This window comes from Brassica napus, chromosome C3 (assembly GCF_020379485.1).
Source record: "Brassica napus cultivar Da-Ae chromosome C3, Da-Ae, whole genome shotgun sequence".
NCBI classification, from domain to species: domain Eukaryota; kingdom Viridiplantae; phylum Streptophyta; class Magnoliopsida; order Brassicales; family Brassicaceae; genus Brassica; species Brassica napus.
In genome coordinates this window covers 69514988-69534650 of record NC_063446.1, presented here as the reverse complement: position 1 = coordinate 69534650, position 19663 = coordinate 69514988, and the positions used below count along the sequence as shown (strand labels likewise).

The 19663-nt window shown below is 37.4% G+C and overlaps 1 protein-coding gene, 1 long non-coding RNA gene and 1 pseudogene across 2 annotated transcripts; 2 read left to right on the top strand and 1 right to left on the bottom strand.

Annotated features, from left to right (window-relative positions):
• Positions 1–57: 57 nt before the first annotated feature.
• LOC125583476 lies at positions 58–4486 on the top strand. The gene is made up of 2 exons (XR_007320510.1): positions 58–3664; positions 4107–4486. It is a non-coding gene; the product is annotated as an uncharacterized LOC125583476 (long non-coding RNA).
• Positions 4487–9139: 4653 nt separating this feature from the next.
• LOC111203875 lies at positions 9140–9879 on the bottom strand (annotated as a pseudogene).
• Positions 9880–13102: 3223 nt separating this feature from the next.
• On the top strand, positions 13103–17770 carry LOC106390047 (coatomer subunit beta-1-like). The gene is made up of 6 exons (XM_048750455.1): positions 13103–13310; positions 14157–16213; positions 16443–16952; positions 17026–17111; positions 17187–17392; positions 17473–17770. The coding sequence occupies exons 2-5, from the start codon at positions 14168–14170 to the stop codon at positions 17389–17391; spliced, it is 2847 nt and encodes a 948-aa protein (XP_048606412.1). The 5' UTR covers positions 13103–13310; positions 14157–14167; the 3' UTR covers position 17392; positions 17473–17770.
• The last annotated feature ends 1893 nt before the right edge of the window (positions 17771–19663 follow it).

Sequence of the window (19663 nt, the reverse complement as noted above, 5' to 3'; positions counted from 1 at the left end):
CGACGTCGTTTCCAGTTTCTGGTTTATTTTGGGCTTTTTTCGTTCACTCGTAGCCCAATTTAATTTCTCCTCTTAAACTACCGTCTGCTATTTCAGTTTTCCATAAAATTTTCGCTGCATCTTCACTGCATGATAATGGTTCTCGTTCTTGTGGAGATACCCACCAGAATAAATATATATGTAAATGGTAACATGAAATAAAATTAATGGAATCAAATAGATGGAATAAGATGACTGAAATTAGTTTGAAAACTAAATATTTTCATTCCATTCATTCATAATCAAAATTGTAAAGTAATGTGTTGGTATGTTTTTCTTTTTATTTTTTGGAATGTTTGTGGAATTCATAAAATTAGTATTCCATTACTAGAATGTCAAATGGTAATTTTTTTTTGAAATTAATAGAATAAGCCATTCCATATCTTCTCATTCTAAAAAGTAAAAATCAACAATTCAGTTGCACCCTAATCATTTTTTCAGTTGATTAGGTTTTTCTAATTAACTATCTTATCTTTTTATTATAAGTTTCATACTGACAAAGTTTAGTTTCTCAAGTAGAACAGATTTCCAGTTGAGGTTTTTTCTCCCCAATGTCATCTTGATATTACAAGTATAATTGTTGAAGATATATTGAATGAGCAGTTAAAATAACACTTAGTTTACAAAAAAGATAATTTAATTCATAAACTCTAATCCAACTTTTATTCCTTAAATATTATTCTTTAAATTTTAATCACGAAACTCTAAAACCTACAAAGAATACATATATTCGTTTTTTATTTTTAATAAATAAGATTCAAAAAAAAAAAATTCCTAATTTTGTAGTGTTATTCAAGTCTAATACATATTTGTTATGTGGTGACCTCCTTTTCAGATCAATTAGAAATTTTACTTACTTCAAGGCTAGGCAAACCATTTAGTATTGAGGTTTATGTCTCATCATGGGAGAGGCTTTGTGGTGATCTACTTTTAAAAGTAATAAGACCATTGATTAGTCCACAGACTGGAATCACAATTCAGGTATACACTAGATTTTAGGGAAATTAATGAATTATGAAACATAACCCATAATTAACATGTTGATATTTAGTATATGAAACATACACCTAAGCTAATTGCACTGATTATGGAATCATGTTGACTTCTAAAATCAATTCTGGTTTAGAAATGGAAAGAGTGTATGATTTGATGATTTATAATAGTTCGGAAATTATTATTGATAATATAATGTCAATACTAAAATTTAATTACGGTCGTGGTTTATGAACGTTTACCAAGAAATCTATCTTATTAAAGGAGGATTAAATGAGGAGTACAAATACGAAATCACCTTAAAGCTTACAACTTATTTACAAAAAAATGACACTGCAATAAATAATAAGCCTAATTACTTTAAGCATTAATGTCCTTTCCTAATTTGATATATCTATCTTACGCTATTAAAAGGAGAATATGAAACCCTGTTAAGCTGTCAACGTCAGCGAAAAAATTCGCAACCAATTGTTTGTCAATGTCATCATGGATGTTAAGTTGTTGGGCCACGAATCTGTGCTGCGTAATAGGCCATCTAGCTTTAATGACCCATTTGTTTTGTTATCTTCTTACTCCAACCTAATTTTGTTACGACGTCTACAGAAGACCTTCCAGAACTCACTGTCTTCTTATCTCTTCTGTATAACGCCTGCGACTGCTATAATGACGAATTAAAGCTACTTAATTACTCCTCTAGACAAATCGGCGTCTAACTCTCCACATCCCTCCTCTTACTCAATCATAACGATGTCTCGTCGAGCCAAAAATCTATTGCTCAGATCCTCAAATCCATTCCTAGCTTTATGGCAAATCAAACGGCAGTCACCACCACCCAAATTCATTCCCCACTTTTCTTCAGTAAGGTTTCATCAGGACCCGGAGATTCCCAGTTGCTTTTTAAGCTAATCTATTTCTGGAGAGCTCGAAATAATTTCAAAGGAGGCATCTTTCTCGGCCTTGAGATGCTGATGATTGATGAAGAGGTATGTGTCCATATTTCAATATTATGTTTCCGATTTCGTACACGCCTTTGATTTTTTCTAACAGAGAGAGAATATGTTAACAAAATTGTATCATGAAACTCAACACCTAAGAATTTTTAACATTAAGAGATAATTTTTAAGATTAGTTAAATAAGTGATCATCTGTGAATATGTTAATGGTTCTCAATATCCTTTTATGTAGTAACTAAATACAGAATTGTTCATATTGAAATCTACTACATATTTCACATTTTTATAACAAATAATTATTTACAAAATAATAAATACCAAAAAGTTTAATATTGAAAATAAATTATGGCTTCAAAACTTAAAGAATTGCTGAATCATTTTATTGGTTATCAAAATTTACAGATTTAAGTATTCAAAATTATTACACATTTATAAAATTATATATTTATATGAAATAAAGGTTATTTACCTATACTTCAAAAAATAATTCAAAATCAATCAGACGATATATAAGAAAATATATAATATACATAAGATGATAGAATTTTTTTTATTTTATTAAATGTAGAGTATTTAAATTTTAAGAAAGATTTAAAAATGGTTACGAAAAGATTAATATAGACATTTAATATGTTAACATAAATTAATGATATTTCAAACAAAAATATATATCGAAACATATAAATGATATAATATTAAAAAAAACAAACTTATATTTTTTTTTTAATCTAAGGTTTAATGTTTATAGACAAACAAACCGCGCGTAGCGCGGTAAAATCTCTAGTTACTATAAAACGCGCGGTAAAATCTCTAGTTACTATAAAAAACGAATTAACTATCTCCTTAAGCCTCCACATAAGAATATGAGTTTCTAAGAACCTGCCACGTGTCCATTTAAGTTAGTTTACTTGCTTTTTGTTCGTCTTCGAAATAGATTTGACGGGCTTCAGACATTCAGCATTGGGGCTATCGAATTTTGCTTCTTTGAATTTGATTCTATATGGGCTTATGGGGCTATCTTTTTTTTTTAACTCAGATTTGTAAAGTTAATACCCAGCCCCATAGAAACAGATTATCTTCTTCGTGAGAGGCGATAAAGAAACGAGTTTTAGAAAGACGGTCTCCGTCTGTGATGAGAGTATCAAAGACACGAGTCTCCTGATCGTCGCGTCTATGTCGATCCGTTTGCTTCAGTATCGATTCATCTCTTCGTGTGTTTCGATATCGATTCATCTCCTCGCAGGCGTTACAACCTGCATTGATACAACGCCATTAGAGATCAATCATTCGAATTTTTTTTCTCATCTCCTATGTTCTATTTTCTGATCTGAAGGCCAGTTGCCCCGTGGAGGTGCGACTGCTCAAGTCTAGCCTCCTCCCTCCTCATGGATCGAACCTTCCTTATGCTTCACTCCAAGCCTTTTGTTCAAGGAAGCTTTAATGTGTTTGGCTGGAGACTTCTCAGGAAAGGCCATCGGAAGAGTACTGTTCAAGGTGTGGAAGTTCTCGCCGGAGAGGGAGAAACACCGGAAGCAAGAGGACTCGATCAGCCATGTCTCGATTTTTTACCGGTTACGATCCGTTTTTTGGGTTGCTTTGTCTCCATCTCTCAAAGACTTATCAGTTGATGTCTGCTTAAGAAACTCTTCATCTTCCATAACCGGGTCTAACCCATACCCGTAAGTTATCGAAGAGATTGAGTTTAGGACATGTAGACTTATATTTTTGATAAAAAACAAAAAAAGAAGTATTGGTGATGTGGTTCTGCTGAAAGTTTCAGAGATTTGAGAATCTCTCAAGTCTCTCTTGATATATGATGGTGGTAACAAATACGCTTTAGTTCATTTCATGAACAAGATGCAATTATGCTTTGAAACGTTAGATTTGCGTCTACTGACATCTCATCTCTCTTGCTGCGAATTTTAAATCTTTATCTACTCTTAATCTTCTTATTTTGTGACAGGATACAGTTTAAAGGTCATATCCAGAGTATATGGTTCGAATTTGAGAGTTTATTAAAAAAAAATTTGATTACAAGAGTATAAGACAGATATATATGTATCACTCGGAAGGATAGTTTCTTCCCTGAAACAAATGATAATCACCATTATTTGTTTGCAGTAATGGTTTCCGGAAGCTGATAAGATCAAAAATTTAGCTAGACAAAGCAAGCAGCTTGGGAAACTAAAAGTATGGATTGGCGTTGTTTCTAGACTTTTTAGTTTAAATTTATTGTGTGAAAAAGAATATTTGTTGCTTGGATCATCTTCTTGCATTTTCAGGTGACTAAGTTTGCAAGTCTCAGGAGCATCTTTACCATTTGTTTTTTTACGGAATTTACTGTTTCATATTTGTAGTGCTTACCTCTTTTTTAATATTACGCAGTACTCGCTAAAGAATAACGGTTAACTATAAAATAACATAATAGTATACAAATACGAGTCCAAACGATCTTAAAGAATTTGTCTAAGTTTAGATTAATTGATATTTTTATCCTGTCATTTAATCACTAAGGTTCGTTTTATATACGCAGCTTGAAAGAAAAAAGGTCTACTAAAAATTATTTAATACTATACAAATACGTGTGCAAGTAATAGATCAAACATATTGTTCTCTTCTCTTTACAAAGATTATTCTAGAGATGTCTATGCGATTCATACCAATACGATTTGATCCTGATAACTATCACACGATCTAAACAATTTACATCAGTACATGACATCTTCTCTACGTTAAAAGCCACATTAGTCAGAGGTGTGTTTCGATACATCTGAAACGAAGTATATCCAACTGAGCATTCTTAAGCCGTTCAACAATTGTTCCTGCTTAGTTTCTGTTGAAAACAAGTGGCGATTCATAATCTCCGCAAAAAGATAACGTAATATAATATATAATCAAAACAAAAAGCTTAAGTTTTAAAATGATAGTATTTACCAGCTCCCTCTTACTTCAATATATATTGTTGTTGTATTACAACCGTGGTTTCCAAATGATGGTTTAAATCATATGGATTCTCTTGCCACATAATCAAAAGAAAAAGCTTACGTTTTCAAATGATAGTTTTTACCTGCTCCCTCTTACTTCAATATATTGTTGTTGTATTATACAACTGTTGTTTCAATGGTTCAAATCATATGGATTCTCTTGCCACATATACTATGCTCAAATAAAAGATAATACATAAATTATTAGCATACATATCACTTTCACTACAAGAAAACAGCGGTATTCTGACGGACATTCCAACGGAAAATGAAATCCTCGGAATATCCCAAGGAATTTCCGAGGATATTCCGAGGAAACACAAAATTTGGTTTCCTCGGAATTTCCTCGGAATATACCGACGGAATTCCGAGGAAATATTAATCCATCGGAATATTCTTATGGAATACCGATGAAAAACGTATTCCTCGGAAAAAACCGATGAATTCTGAGGATATATTTTAGCCGTTGGGGGATTTTAAAAATTCCGAGGAAATTCCGACGAACTAGCCGTTTCCGTCGGAATTCCGCCGGAATTTTCTCGGTCTGTCGGCAGGATTTCAACTATAAATACAAGCACCACTCTTCCTCTTCATTCACTCCATATCTTCATCCTCCCTCTTACTCTCTTTACACACGAATTTGATTCATAAAAAACATGTCTTCTTCAAATTATTTTCGTTCTTGGATCGATCGACCTCATTTGGATCCGAACACGAGATTGCTTACGGAAGAATACCAACGAGGTATAACCGAATTCATGGGGTTAGTTCACCGACAACCGGAAGAAAAAACAGGTATGTTAAGATGTCCTTGCTCTAATTGTAAAAATAGAAAGGTTATTAAAGAGTGGGATGTTTGGACTCATCTATATTTGAGTGGGTTTACACGAAGTTACAAAATTTGGTATCATCATGGGGAAACTGATTATGAACATGGTAGTACTAGCGAACCTCAGCCAGCGGTTAGATTAGAAGAACCAATTAAAACGGATGTAGTTTATGGTGTAGGTACTGAGGAGATGGCAAATGATCATTTTAGAGGGGGAGATTTACCCAATGCACAAGCTAGGAGATTTTATGATATGTTGGATGCTGGAAAGCAACCATTGTACGAAGGTTGCAGAGATGGTCATTCAGCTTTATCATCTGCTACAAGATTGATGGGCATTAAAACAGATTATAATTTGGCTGAAGACTGCGTGGATGCGATTGCTGATTTTGTAAAAGGTATTCTACCCGAGGATAATGTAGCTCCTGGTTCATACTACGAGGTTCAGAAACTCGTAGCTGGTCTTGGTTTATCGTATCAGGTAATAGATGTATGCAACGACAACTGCATGATTTATTGGAGGGCGGATGAACAGCGGGTTACATGCAAATTTTGTGGAAAGCCTCGTTATAAAGATACGAGTGGAAGAGTTCCAGTGCCATATAAAAGGATGTGGTATTTGCCTTTGACGGAAAGGTTGCAGAGGTTGTATCTGTCTGAACGCACAGCGCAACCAATGAGATGGCATGCAGAGCACTCAACAGATGGTGAGATCAGGCATCCTTCAGATGCAAAAGCGTGGAAGCATTTCCAATCAAAGTATCCCGAGTTTGCGTATGAGAGAAGAAATGTCTACCTTGGATTATGTACTGATGGTTTCAGCCCGTTTGGCAAGAGTGGAAGACAGTATTCTCTATGGCCAGTCATTCTTACACCATACAACCTACCCCCAAACTTGTGCTTGCGACGAGAGTTTTTGTTTCTCTCGATTCTCGTTCCCGGACCAGGGCATCCTAAGAGATCACTTGATGTGTTTCTTCAGCCACTAATATATGAGTTGCAACAACTATGGGCTCAAGGTGCTGAAACATACGATGTTTCGTGTAAAGAAAACTTTCAAATGCGGGCAGTACTAATGTGGACAATAAGTGATTTTCCAGCATATGGTATGTTATCTGGATGGACAACGCATGGAAGGCTATCATGTCCATATTATCAAGATAATACTGATGCTTTCCATTCTTATTAATTAAAAACATAAATTATTCTCCATTCATTTTAGAGTCACATAAATAGCCTAATCATATAACCGGCCAGAAAATCTACTGCCTAACCTACATAGAGCCGCAACTTCATCTACGTGTGCAGTCAAAGAGGTAGACTTTATCTGGATGACAAAAGAGTTGCACAAATTTATCCTAGCTTTTTTTAGACAACTTTATAGTCTTTACAAATCGTTCATATCTCTTACTTTTGAACCAGTAGTCTTGTTTTTCTGTTAGTGAAGTTTCTAAAATTTCGAACAACAGAAAATATAAACACAGTGAATTTGTTGTTGGATAATTCGAAGCTTGTGGAAACTTAACATATTATTAGATGTTTAATATGTTAAGATAAACAAAATAAGGAAACCTACAATAGGAAAAGAAATTTTCTATTTAGGTTAAGTTTGTGTTTTTTATATCCCACATGTTAAAGAGAATTGTCTTTCATATAAATATAGATAAATGGAGAGGTGTTCCATAAGATCTAAGAGAGAAACATATTGAGAGCTTTAGTTTTGAGTATAGCTAATAAGAAAAGTTGTTCTTATAATCCTTTGTGTTTCTAGAGATTTGAATTGGTATCAGAGCCAGGTTGGGCCGTTACCATCATTAAAGAGCCTCATGTTGGAGACTCAATCTAAGCTTAAGGTGAAGCTTAGTTCTTGGCGACAGGAGGAGAGATCACGGAAGCAGATAGCCGAAGTGACTATAGCTGCGCCACGCATCAAAGACTTTGGATCCACATCCATCCATTGTCTGATGTTGTCATCAACAAACTACCAGTTTTGGTCGATGAGGAGGAAGGAGATGATCGTCGAAATGCAGAGTGTAACACACGAAGAAGGCGTGTGTAATGCATGTCTAGCAGAGAAGCAGATTAGACACTCGTTACCGAGTGTAACACACGAAGAAGCCGTGTGTGACACATGTTTCACAGGGAAGCAAATCAGAGACTCATTCCCGACTAAGGCCATGGTTTGTATATCAAAGCCATTGGGATTATTGCTTGGAGATTTGTGTGGACGAATCGCACCACCAACGCTATCAAATCATCGTGAGGCATTCTATCGGTTCAAAAGATTTCACACCGATAGAGGAGGAGAGTTTGCCTCAGCTGTGTTAAACCTAGGTTGCACCAATAGAGGAGGAGAGGTTGTCTCAGCTATGTTCAATCTAGGATGCACCGATAGAGGAGGAGAGTTTGCCTCAGGCGAATTCAATTTATTCTGTGAAGAGAATAGAGTTGAAGCTATGGCAGCCGAGGTGGATTCTATCACAAGAAACAAGACGTGTGAGCTTGTGAATAGATCGGCTGGTGTTAAACATACGTGGGTATGTGACACAAAGATAGAAGAGTGTAACACGACTCACGTAGGAGTGTGTGACACAAAGATGGAAGCGTGTAACACAACGCACGTACCAATGGAGTCAAGGTTAAAGATCTTAAAAGCTGAAGACGAACCAGAGATAAAAGCGTCAGGTGTTGAGCGGAAGGCCGACATCCTTACCAGAGCTCGCGTACGCAAGATGGCGGACGTGACCAGAGTTATCGTCGTAGTGAGCTTCAGCCACAAGACTCATCGCAACTTAAGTGAAGAGGTCGGGAGAAGGTTCTACAAGAACTGGGCCAATTCTAAGAAGAGGCGGTACAGAAACGAGGAGAGCATCCGGTCTAACCTTGAGAAAGATGTGAATCCAATGGGTGGATTCGCACACCATGGTGTGGTGAAGGAGGATTACTTGATGATTATGTTCAAGCAAATGAGAAGCTTAATCGGAGTTCAAGAAATTGATCTCCCTAATTCAAGTTGGAATTAAGGGGGTGAATGTTGGATAATTCCAAGCTTGTGGAAACTTAACATATTATTAGATGTTTAATATGTTAAGATAAACACAATAAGGAAACATATAAATATAGATTAATGGAGAGGTGTTCCATAAGATCTAAGAGTGAAACATTGAGAGCTTTAGTTTTGAGTAGTTTCTAAAGCTAATAAGAAAAGTTGTTCTTATAATCTTTGTTTCCTAAGAGATTTGAAATGTCACCAACGGCTTCAGAATCGGAAGAAAACGACAACTATGTAAAATATGTAACGTTGAAGAAACTCAGGATAAAAAAAAAAGAAATCCAGCACTCTAAGCATTAACATCTAACCACCCATGATCATCTTGATGTGATTCTGACCTCCAGCTTCAAGAGAAGCTTCTTCTTTACCCTTCTCTTCTCCGCCTTTATCTCCATGCATCTTTCTTCTCGCTTCCTTATGAGATTCCCTAGGAGATTCTTTCGCAGCTAGATTCAAGTCTTTGAACCCTTGTTCGAACTTGCCTTCATCCTCTAGAGAGAAGAAAGCTACTTCCATTTAACCTAGCTCAGCGTATCTTTGCTCCACTTTGGTTTTCCAAAAAAGACCCATTTTTGTACCCATTTTTTGGTGTTTTAAGAAGGTACTCGTCTATTCCTGCTGCTTTGTCAATGCAGCGGAGAGCGTGTGTTGTGACAACTTTTGTCACACAGAGGTACATGAATCCTATTTTACTATATCCAAAGTTGATAACTTAGTCACACAGAGGTATATCATATATGTATCCTATTTTTCTGCCCATCACGACTTTGGAATCCGGAACACAAGACTTTGAGCTTCTCTTTCAGCTCCGGCGTCAAAGTCTCAGCTCCTACCTTCTTCACCACAGAAAGGCGAACGCTGCTCTTCTCTCTGTCTGCTTTGGTATAACCTGGAAAAAACGGTTTAGTTTACGGTTTTGTTAAACCGGACAAATTAGCTAGTAAAATCCGGTTATTTCTCCTAACCGGGTCGAATCAAACCTCGGCTAAGAAATCGGAATACGTAACCGAAGAGAAGCTGCTGCCACATAAACGGTCCAGCCAGTAGGAAGAATAAGCTGAGTCTACGGAGTTCGTATGGGTTTTATATTTTGTTTCGTTGACTTATAGGCGCAGCTCAGTTTCTTACGATCCGTTTTTCAATTTCTATAAATCCACGATTGATAAGACCGAACCAAATAAAACTGAGTCATGGTTGAATCGGCTAAAGCTTCTTATGTTAACTAATTTGGAGATTCTTATTTTACATCATGATGTACTAACGGTGTCATGCGCAGACTAAATGCCAGAAACAATTTGTCTATAGGTTTTCGAAACCAAGGCTTCTCATACATATTTTCATATATTTAAACATTTTAAGCCAATATTCATTGGAAAATTAGCTCTCAGACGTTATTTAATTTTACTAGCCTTTAAAAGTTCATGCTTCATGAGTTTCTATCAGAGACCGACTTTGCCTATTCATTGTAACAAATAACAATTGAACATCTAAACACACACAAATATCTCGCTTGTTGCATTGTTTTAAGTAATATACTTATATGCATGTGCTTGCTGAGAAAAAAAGTTGTTTGCTAGTATATCTCCTTCTTAGACGAATTTTCCATACGTAGTCCAACTTCATTCAAAATTATATATTCACATGGTTCTCATGGTTGACAAGTATTTGTGGAGATAACCACCGGTTTAGATATATTATTCTAATTCTATTTTCCAGTTGATTAGATTTTTCTAGTTGACGAATGTATAACCCTAGCTAAATCATCTCATACATGTCAATCTTTGATTGATTTTATTTTTCTTTGTAAATTAAAAATAAATCAAATAAACATATTATTATTTGTTTTGTTTGAAATACTACATGTGCATCTAATAGATGGGCATGCTCTTACGGTCCGACATAATTTATCTTCTCTTAAATTACGGTCTGCTTTTCAAAATTTCCATATGTATTGTTCACCTTCGTTCAAATGTACATTTTCATATGTCTCTCACTGTTGACAAGTATTTGTGGAGCTACCCATTAATTAGTTTGAATATATATGTTACACTAATTAGCTGCTTATGCTTGTCTGACAAACTATCTTGTCTTTTTCAAGAACTATTAATGTTATAAGTTTACACTAACAAGGTTTTGTTCTCAAATAGCATAGTTTTGACAAATGTTAAACTGTACATTGATGATGATGATATATTGAACAAACAGTTAGAGAACTATAGTATATAACTGATATTTGTTTATTTAATTTTATTTATATGAGATATTATCGGTCAGGTGTAATTAATAACAGCTTAAATACATTTCAATCATTTTCTTAATTGTATGAAAAATGTCAAAGTGACACTTATTAAAAAACGGAGAGAGAGAGTATTATCTATGGACAAAATCTAAATTAGAAGTTGAAGATATATTAAATACTGAATTATAATTATAATCCCCGTAGAGAATTTAGAGGGCTGTATTGAATTAGAACTTTTTGAAGATTTTAGAGTGTTTTAATTTTGGTGTGTTTTAAGGTGATTTTGAAGTTATTAGAGTGATTATGATAAAAATTGTAAAATAAAAACAGAAATCCATATATAATTTGATTGATTTTTTTCCGTAAATTTCAGAGTTTTTTAGGTGATTTGAAATGGTAATTTTTTTTTTCAATCTTCTTTTTGTTTATGAATCTCTCTATCAACTCATTCATTTTTGCTACGCATGTCTTGCAGTTTCACTCGTTACTCGTAAACATCACAAGAAATATATTGCAATGTTTTACTTATGTATATTAGAAGACTTGATGCAAAATTTCAGTCACTGTTCTGCAGAAAGGGATGTTCATTTTTTCTATGATTTTGCACTTGTTACAGCAGCAAGTTTCTCTCTTGTTGAGCCAATTTAATGCCAGCACCAGGAACTGCAGAGTGTTGTCATCAAAGATTGTTCAGCGACACTGATGAAATCGCCATGCTTTAAGGGTTTTGATTTCACTTCTCCTAGAGGAAATCCTTACAAGAACATGAATGCCTTTTGCGATTATGTTAACACGTAGATTGAGTCAAATTCTTCCAAAGCTCAGATAGCTACAGAGCTCCAGAGGTGATGTGAAAAGAGTCATTGAAACTACTGCAGTGAAGAGTTTGTACCGAAAGACTTTGTATGGACTGACCCGTTCAGTTTTTTTTTTTTGTGAATGTGCAGATTCTAATTCTTTAGTTTGTATATCCATCAAAGCTCTGACTTTTGAATCAATGCTGATGAGTGAATCAAGCAGATATATGTATCATTGAACTCACTCATGTAAAATAGTGATCATAAATAAAAATAGTGATCATCTTATTTTTATATACTTTTGAAGTCAGGGATGAGACGTGAGAGTCTCACCTTCTGCGGCAGTCTCTTTGTGGCATGTGAGTTTTGGCTTTTCCTGGCTTTGACGTCGAATGTTTTCCTTTGTGGAAAACTTTAGATCAAGTATCTTTTACTGAAGAGAAAAAAATGGAGAATGAACTCCTTCAAGTAGGGTCATCCTGATGTAACTACGCTTTGATCTGCTTCGTGTTAATATATACATATATAGTCGATCAATAGATACTTCGAATTCTACAGTGACAGTTTATTTACAACTCAAAGACGGGTTTCTTCTGGAGGCAGAAATAGCCGACACCGGCGTTTTGCCCTCTGAGGAAGAAGGCCCTCCGAACAAGACAGGCGTCTCTCAGTTCTTACTTGACATGGTACGACAATATTTTCTAGAATGTTTTGTTCTATTTTTTTAATTTTTAAGTTTCTTCGAATACCATCGGTAGAGATGGTATTCTATATGAACTGTTTTTAACTAAAAAAGAATGTAAACTCTCCTAAAATCCTAATCAAAAAAGTTTCTTCCTAGATATTGGTTATAATTGAATAACAGTGGATTTGATTTAGTTTATACAAATTGTTAATTGAATAGCAAGGGATTACAAGTGATTTTGAGTTACTTTACCCAAATTCCATGTTGAATAACACTTGATTTAGATTTTTTTTTTTTAAGTCTTCGGTTGAATAACAGGAGATTTTAACAAAATCCCAAAATCTTTTGAAACTCTTTTCAATACACCCTCCTTAGTCTGTAAATTAAATTCTAATCAAGCTCGGTTTATAAAGATGGGGCTTATAATGAAAACAATTAGAAACGTAGGAACACTAAAATAGCCCAACTTCTATAGAACTGGGCTTCCCATCAATCAATCACTGGGCCTTTTAAGGTTGACTCCATCATTCCCTGCTGCGTTTCCAAATCAGGCAAAGCAGAAAATAAATATCGCATCTCGACGAGTAAACCACAAGACGAATCCACCATCGTACGTACGCATATTCTCATCTCACTTTCCGCGTGAGTTGTTCGTTTCACGAGATCCATATTTCTCTTGGATCCATAGCTTAGCAACTCCGTGGATCTCCTCCTCTCTCTCCGGATCTCCCACCTTGAGGTTCGTCTCTCTGCTTAACCACGACCTATGATCCAGATTTTTGTAGAGATCGATCTCCTTTTCGCCTTTTCCTTTGTGTAAATCTACAATGTATCGGTTTTCTCGGACGTTCTCTTGTTTGATCTCGATCCGATTCCGTTAGGAACCCGATCTTCGCGTTAATGCGGCTGAGTGAGACTGCAGACTATGTAGATTCGATCGCTGCTCTTCAAATCTGATAGAGAGATGTGCATTCGTTTTGAAATCTTAGTGGATCCGAAGCTATTTTTCATTTATTGGAAATGATTTTTGTTGGATGTTTTGATCGTATTTGTAGCTGGATCTGAGGATTCGACATTACCGATTTTTCTTCTGTGATGTTTTTGCTCATAAACCATGAATTGGAGAACGGAGTTGTTGATTTTAGCCATTTTGTGAAAAAAAATGAATTTTGAAATGCGGAGAGATGCTTCATTCATTGTATAGAAATTCAAGTAGAGTGGTGTAGATTACTGCTGAGTAGGTATGTGGATACTATTGAACTTCTTGTATAAGATTTACTTGAACAGTGATGACGAAGCTAATAAGGTTCTTTGTGCTCTGTAACCGAAACTTTAAACCGCACGAAACATTAACATTTTACTTATCTTGTTTTTTTTAATATGTGATCTGTATGTGAAAATCTGATTTTTGGTTCCTGTTTTCTCTGTGCACTATTTATAGTTTTCTCTGTGCACTATTTATAGTTTTCTCTGTGCACTATTTATATGCCTTATGTTGTAGTGGTGCTTCTTCTTGCATGATGTTCCGTTTTGTTTGAGCTCAAAAGTTTTCTTCATTTTCGTTTCTCTTTCACTCTCTGTGCAGCGCCCGAAAAGATGGACAAGTCTAGTACCTTGCTTGTACATTATGACAAAGGGACTCCAGCAGTTGCCAAGGAGATTAAAGAAGCTCTGGAAGGAAACGATGTGGAAGCAAAAGTTGATGCCATGAAGAAGGCGGTTATGCTTTTGCTCAACGGTGAAACCATTCCTCAGCTTTTCATAACTATTATTAGATACGTGCTGCCTTCTGAAGACCACACGATCCAAAAGCTTCTGCTGCTGTACCTGGAGTTGATTGAGAAAACCGATTCCAAGGGGAAGGTGCTGCCTGAAATGATTTTGATTTGCCAGAATCTTCGGAACAACCTTATGCATCCTAATGAATACATCCGTGGAGTGACACTGAGGTTTCTCTGCCGGTTGAAGGAGACTGAAATCGTGGAGCCTTTGACTCCGTCAGTGTTGCAGAATCTGGAGCACCGTCATCCATTTGTTCGTAGGAATGCAATTCTTGCCGTCATGTCGATCTATAAGCTTCCAAATGGCGAGCAGCTTTTCGTTGATGCACCTGAAATGATCGAGAAAGCTCTGTCAACAGAACAAGATCCGTCCGCCAAGAGAAATGCATTTCTGATGCTCTTTACCTGTGCTGAGGAACGAGCTGTGTACTATCTTCTGAGCAATGTTGACAAGGTTTCAGACTGGAATGAGTCGCTTCAGATGGTGGTGCTGGAGTTGATTCGGAGTGTGTGCAAGACCAAACCAGCAGAGAAGGGGAAATATATTAAGATTATCATTTCTCTGTTGAGTGCCACTTCCTCTGCAGTTATCTATGAATGTGCTGGGACGCTTGTTTCTCTCTCATCTGCCCCTACTGCTATTAGGGCTGCTGCCAACACCTACTGTCAACTTCTTCTTTCTCAGAGTGACAACAATGTGAAGCTTATTTTGCTCGATAGGTTGAGTGAGCTTAAGTCATCGCACAGAGATATCATGGTTGAGCTAATAATAGATGTGCTCAGAGTACTCTCAAGCCCAAACCTCGATATTCGCAGGAAGACACTTGACATTGCCCTTGATTTGATTACTCATCACAACATTAATGAGGTCGTTCAAATGTTGAAGAAAGAAGTTGTAAAGACACAGAGTGGAGAGCTTGAGAAGAATGGAGAGTACAGACAAATGCTTATTCAAGCAATCCATGCTTGCGCGGTTAAGTTCCCCGAAGTTGCAAGCACAGTGGTCCATCTTCTAATGGATTTCTTGGGAGATAGCAATGTGGCTTCAGCACTTGACGTGATTTCATTTGTTAGAGAGATAATTGAAACAAATCCCAAGTTGAGAGTTTCAATCATTACCAGGTTGCTGGACACGTTCTATCAGATCCGCGCTGGAAAGGTCTGCCCTTGTGCACTGTGGATTATTGGGGAGTATTGCCTTTCACTTTCGGAAGTTGAGAATGGCATTTCGACCATTAAGCAATGCCTTGGTGAGTTACCATTCTACTCTGTTTCTGAGGAATCTGCGCCAACTGAGACATCAAAGAAGATTCAGCCAACCTCTTCTGCCATGGTGTCCTCTAGAAAACCCGTGATTCTTGCTGATGGTACTTATGCTACCCAAAGCGCGGCCTCTGAAACCACATTCTCAACACCAACAGTTGTTCAAGGGGCACTGACTTCTGGAAATTTGAGAGCACTGCTTCTAACTGGTGATTTTTTCCTAGGAGCAGTGGTTGCTTGCACATTGACCAAGCTTGTTCTTAGGTTGGAGGAGGTTCAGTCATCTAAAACAGAAGTGAACAAGACAGTCACACAGGCCTTGCTGATCATGGTTTCCATGTTGCAACTTGGGCAGTCTCCTGCTTCCCCACACCCTATTGATAATGATTCATATGAGAGGATTGTGCTGTGCATAAAACTGCTTTGCCATAGGAATGATGAGATGAAAAAGATATGGTTGGAATCCTGCCGCCAGAGTTTTGTCAAGATGATTTCTGAAAAACAACTTAGAGAGATGGAGGAACTTAAGGCAAAGACCCAAACAACTCATGCGCAACCTGATGATCTAATTGACTTCTTCCATCTAAAGAGCCGGAAGGTAATATTACTTTCCAAACTATCGCTTGCCTCATTGTTTTTAATTACTATTATGAGTTCCTTGCAATCTGTTCTGTTCTTACACGTAGATGTCTGCTCTCTTTTACAGTTAAATCCGATTATTTTATTTTCTCAAACTGAAGAATGACAACAGAAGTTTATAGTGGCTGGTTACGTTTTTAAAAATCTGTCAGTAGATCAAATTTCTGATGATAAGTTTTTTTTTTCAGGGAATGAGTCAACTTGAGTTGGAAGACCAGGTACAAGATGACCTGAAGCGTGCTACTGGAGAGTTCACAAAAGACGAGAACGATGCGAACAAACTCAACCGCATTCTTCAACTCACAGGATTCAGTGACCCAGTCTATGCTGAAGCATATGTGACTGTCCACCACTACGACATCGCACTCGAAGTTACTGTTATCAACCGTACAAAGGAAACTCTTCAGAATCTGTGCTTGGAGTTAGCAACCATGGGTGATCTCAAGCTTGTTGAGCGTCCTCAAAACTATAGTCTTGCTCCTGCAACGAGCATGCAGATAAAAGCAAACATCAAGGTGTCGTCCACAGAGACCGGAGTCATATTCGGGAACATCGTGTATGAGACATCAAATGTGATGGAGCGAAACGTCGTGGTTCTTAACGACATTCACATTGATATCATGGACTATATCTCCCCTGCTGTTTGCTCGGATGTTGCTTTCAGAACCATGTGGGCAGAGTTTGAATGGGAGAACAAGGTCACACACAAAACCTTTTACACTTTGTTTGGAGTTTGGTGTTTAACCATTTGCGTTGTGGTCTTCATGTCAGGTTGCTGTGAACACCAAGATTGAGAACGAAAGAGAGTTCCTCGACCACATAATCAAATCTACAAACATGAAGTGTCTCACTGGCCCGTAAGTTCAGATTCTTCTTTCTTCTCTTATAGGCCGAAACTCTTCTTACTAATTAATGCTTCTCTCTATTTGCAGATCTGAACTAGAAGGAGAATGTGGGTTCCTTGCAGCAAACTTATACGCAAAAAGTGTGTTTGGTGAGGATGCTCTTGTGAACGTGAGTATCGAGAAGCAAACAGACGGAGCATTGAGTGGCTACATAAGGATAAGGAGCAAGACCCAAGGGATTGCTCTAAGTCTTGGGGACAAGATCACCCTCAAACAAAAGGGTAGTAGCTAAGGTTAGCTAGTTCTTGTTTTCCACTTTGATCTATTCATCTTGAATCCTCACACCTTACCATACCCAAATTGATTGTTACAGGCTTGGAATGGTGGGGCACAAGGTAAACAGGTTTAAACTACGTTCGTTTCTCTCTTAGAGCAATTTTTTTGTTTGTTTAACCTGTTTACTACGGAGGGAAGCGTTTAAGACTTTAAGCAATAATGTAAAGATTAATCTGTTATCACACCTTGGCCGGTATAGTTTCCGGTATGGTACGGATTGGTTCTTACTCATACGGCTGAGTGTGTTCTTCGTTTTATAGTACTTGGACGATTTCATGTTATTTGTAATGTTTTTTTTCTCTATATAATGTCATTTGTTGGGGAAGATTAAACCATGATTTTGGTGAAATGCTTTGTCGTGTTCTATTTTTTTGTTTATCCACTATAGTCTGGGTCTATAGCAGCTATTATGAGAAACGTTATTAGAGATGCAAATAAGACAGAGCAGGACCACTTTTATTGGTGAAGAAAGAAAGAAAGAGGCAGGACCAGTGGTTCTTAGAACGACAATAATTGATAGTGTGTTTCTTTAAATCTCAACTATCTTTTTTTTCTGAACACCAATATATTAAAAAGAAGCAGACCAACCGAAGGTTTAGTTGGCTAAAGCCGCATACAAAACTGATTTAGCAAGTGCCAAGACATTCAAGTTTCTGGAAATAAAAGTAAAAGCAATACAATCAAAGGATACAGAGAGGTGCTCCATGTCCAGAGTGATTCCGTAGAGATCCGTCGGGTGATACTTCGAGAAGATAGCAGCAACAAGTGTTTGATAATCTGATTTAATACAGATTTTTGAGAAGCCCGCTTCTAGGGCATGGAGGAGAGCTGATCTAACGGCTAAGGCTTCAACCACAAGTGTAGATGCTGTGTGAGCGAAGGTGGTAGTGCCTTGTAGTAGACGTTTCTTTTGTTGACTTATGAATATCCAGCCACAGCCTGCTCTGTCGTCGTTACCTGCCATGCCGCATCAGTAAAACAATCTATAACTGCAGAGTTAACTGGAGGAATATGCAGGTTTTGTCTATGGTGAGTCGAAGGGGAGATAGATTGGGAATTCGCCCATTCTCTTGCATTCCTAATGGATTTTGCGAGGATTTCCGCAGGTGAAGTATCTATGCTTTCGAAGATCCGGTAGTTTCTTGCTGTCCAAATTCCCCAACAAATCCAAGGGAAAAAGTTTCATGTTACTCCCAACGGTGGAAGGTTTGTCTGTCCGGCAGACAAGAGGAGGGCTTCACTGAAGGATGCACAATCCGACGGATTGAAATTCAGCTTCCATAATTGTGAGGCCCATACTTGTCTGGTGAAGTTGCAGTGAAGGAAGATGTGCTCAGTGGTCTCTAGTTCTCCACAGTGCCGGCATGTAATGTTAGCGAGGAGGCCTCGTTTTGCTAGATTCTCTCCTATGGTGATAGCTCCAGGGACTATTTTCCAAAGGAAAAGTTGAAGTTTTGGGGACACTTTGCTGTTCCAGATGGTCTTATACAGGATATGGTTGGCTGTAGGGGTGTGTTGATCCATTGTTATAGCGGCATAGTACCCAGATATTGCAGAGTACAAACCCGACCTTGACGCTAACCAAACATATGAGTTTGTAATCCTGTGATGCTCGGTTTAATGCTCAGAATCGTATTCAGGTATTGAGGGAGTATGCTCTTGATCTTACTCACGTTCCATTCCATGCTCCCTCTGCAAAGCAGATCAGCGACAACTAGGTCTTGGTTGTCTTCTGTGACGGGTCCTATCGGTCTCATTGGTTTCGTTGAGCTGAGCCAAGGGTCCTTCCAGATTCTCGTGTTCTCCTTATCTCCTATGGCTTTACTTAGGTGAGTCAATAATAAGTCCCTTCCTTTTATAATCCCTCTCCATCCGAGATGCGGCTTTCGGTGGTTCTGTTTGGAGGAAATGTGCCTTATTGCAATACTTGGCCCGAAGGATTCTGGATAAGAGACACTCTGGTTTAGTCAGAACTCTCCAAGCCTGTTTCGCGAGCAAGGCAACATTGAACGCCTGAATATCACGAACGCCAAGTCCTCCAGCCGCTTTAGGTGTTGTGATTCTTTCCCACGCTACCCAGCACATCTTTCTTTGTTCCGGTGAAGCATCCCACCAAAATCTCGTGAGCACAGATTGGATCCGATTGCAAAAGCTAACTGGCAGCTCGAAACAGGTCATTGCAAAGGAAGGTACTGCCGTAAGCACCGACTTTAACATGACCAGCTTGC

What these genes read in the sequence shown, in the direction of transcription:
- LOC106390047 (XM_048750455.1), top strand. Translation starts at nt 14,168, where the DNA reads ATGGACAAGTCTAGTACCTTGCTTGTACATTATGACAAAGGGACTCCA. An exon ending in TCCATCTAAAGAGCCGGAAG is followed by an intron (nt 16,214 to 16,442) that starts GTAATATTACTT and finishes TTTTTTTTTCAG; the next exon opens with GGAATGAGTCAACTTGAGTT. An exon ending in AGTTTGAATGGGAGAACAAG is followed by an intron (nt 16,953 to 17,025) that starts GTCACACACAAA and finishes TCTTCATGTCAG; the next exon opens with GTTGCTGTGAACACCAAGAT.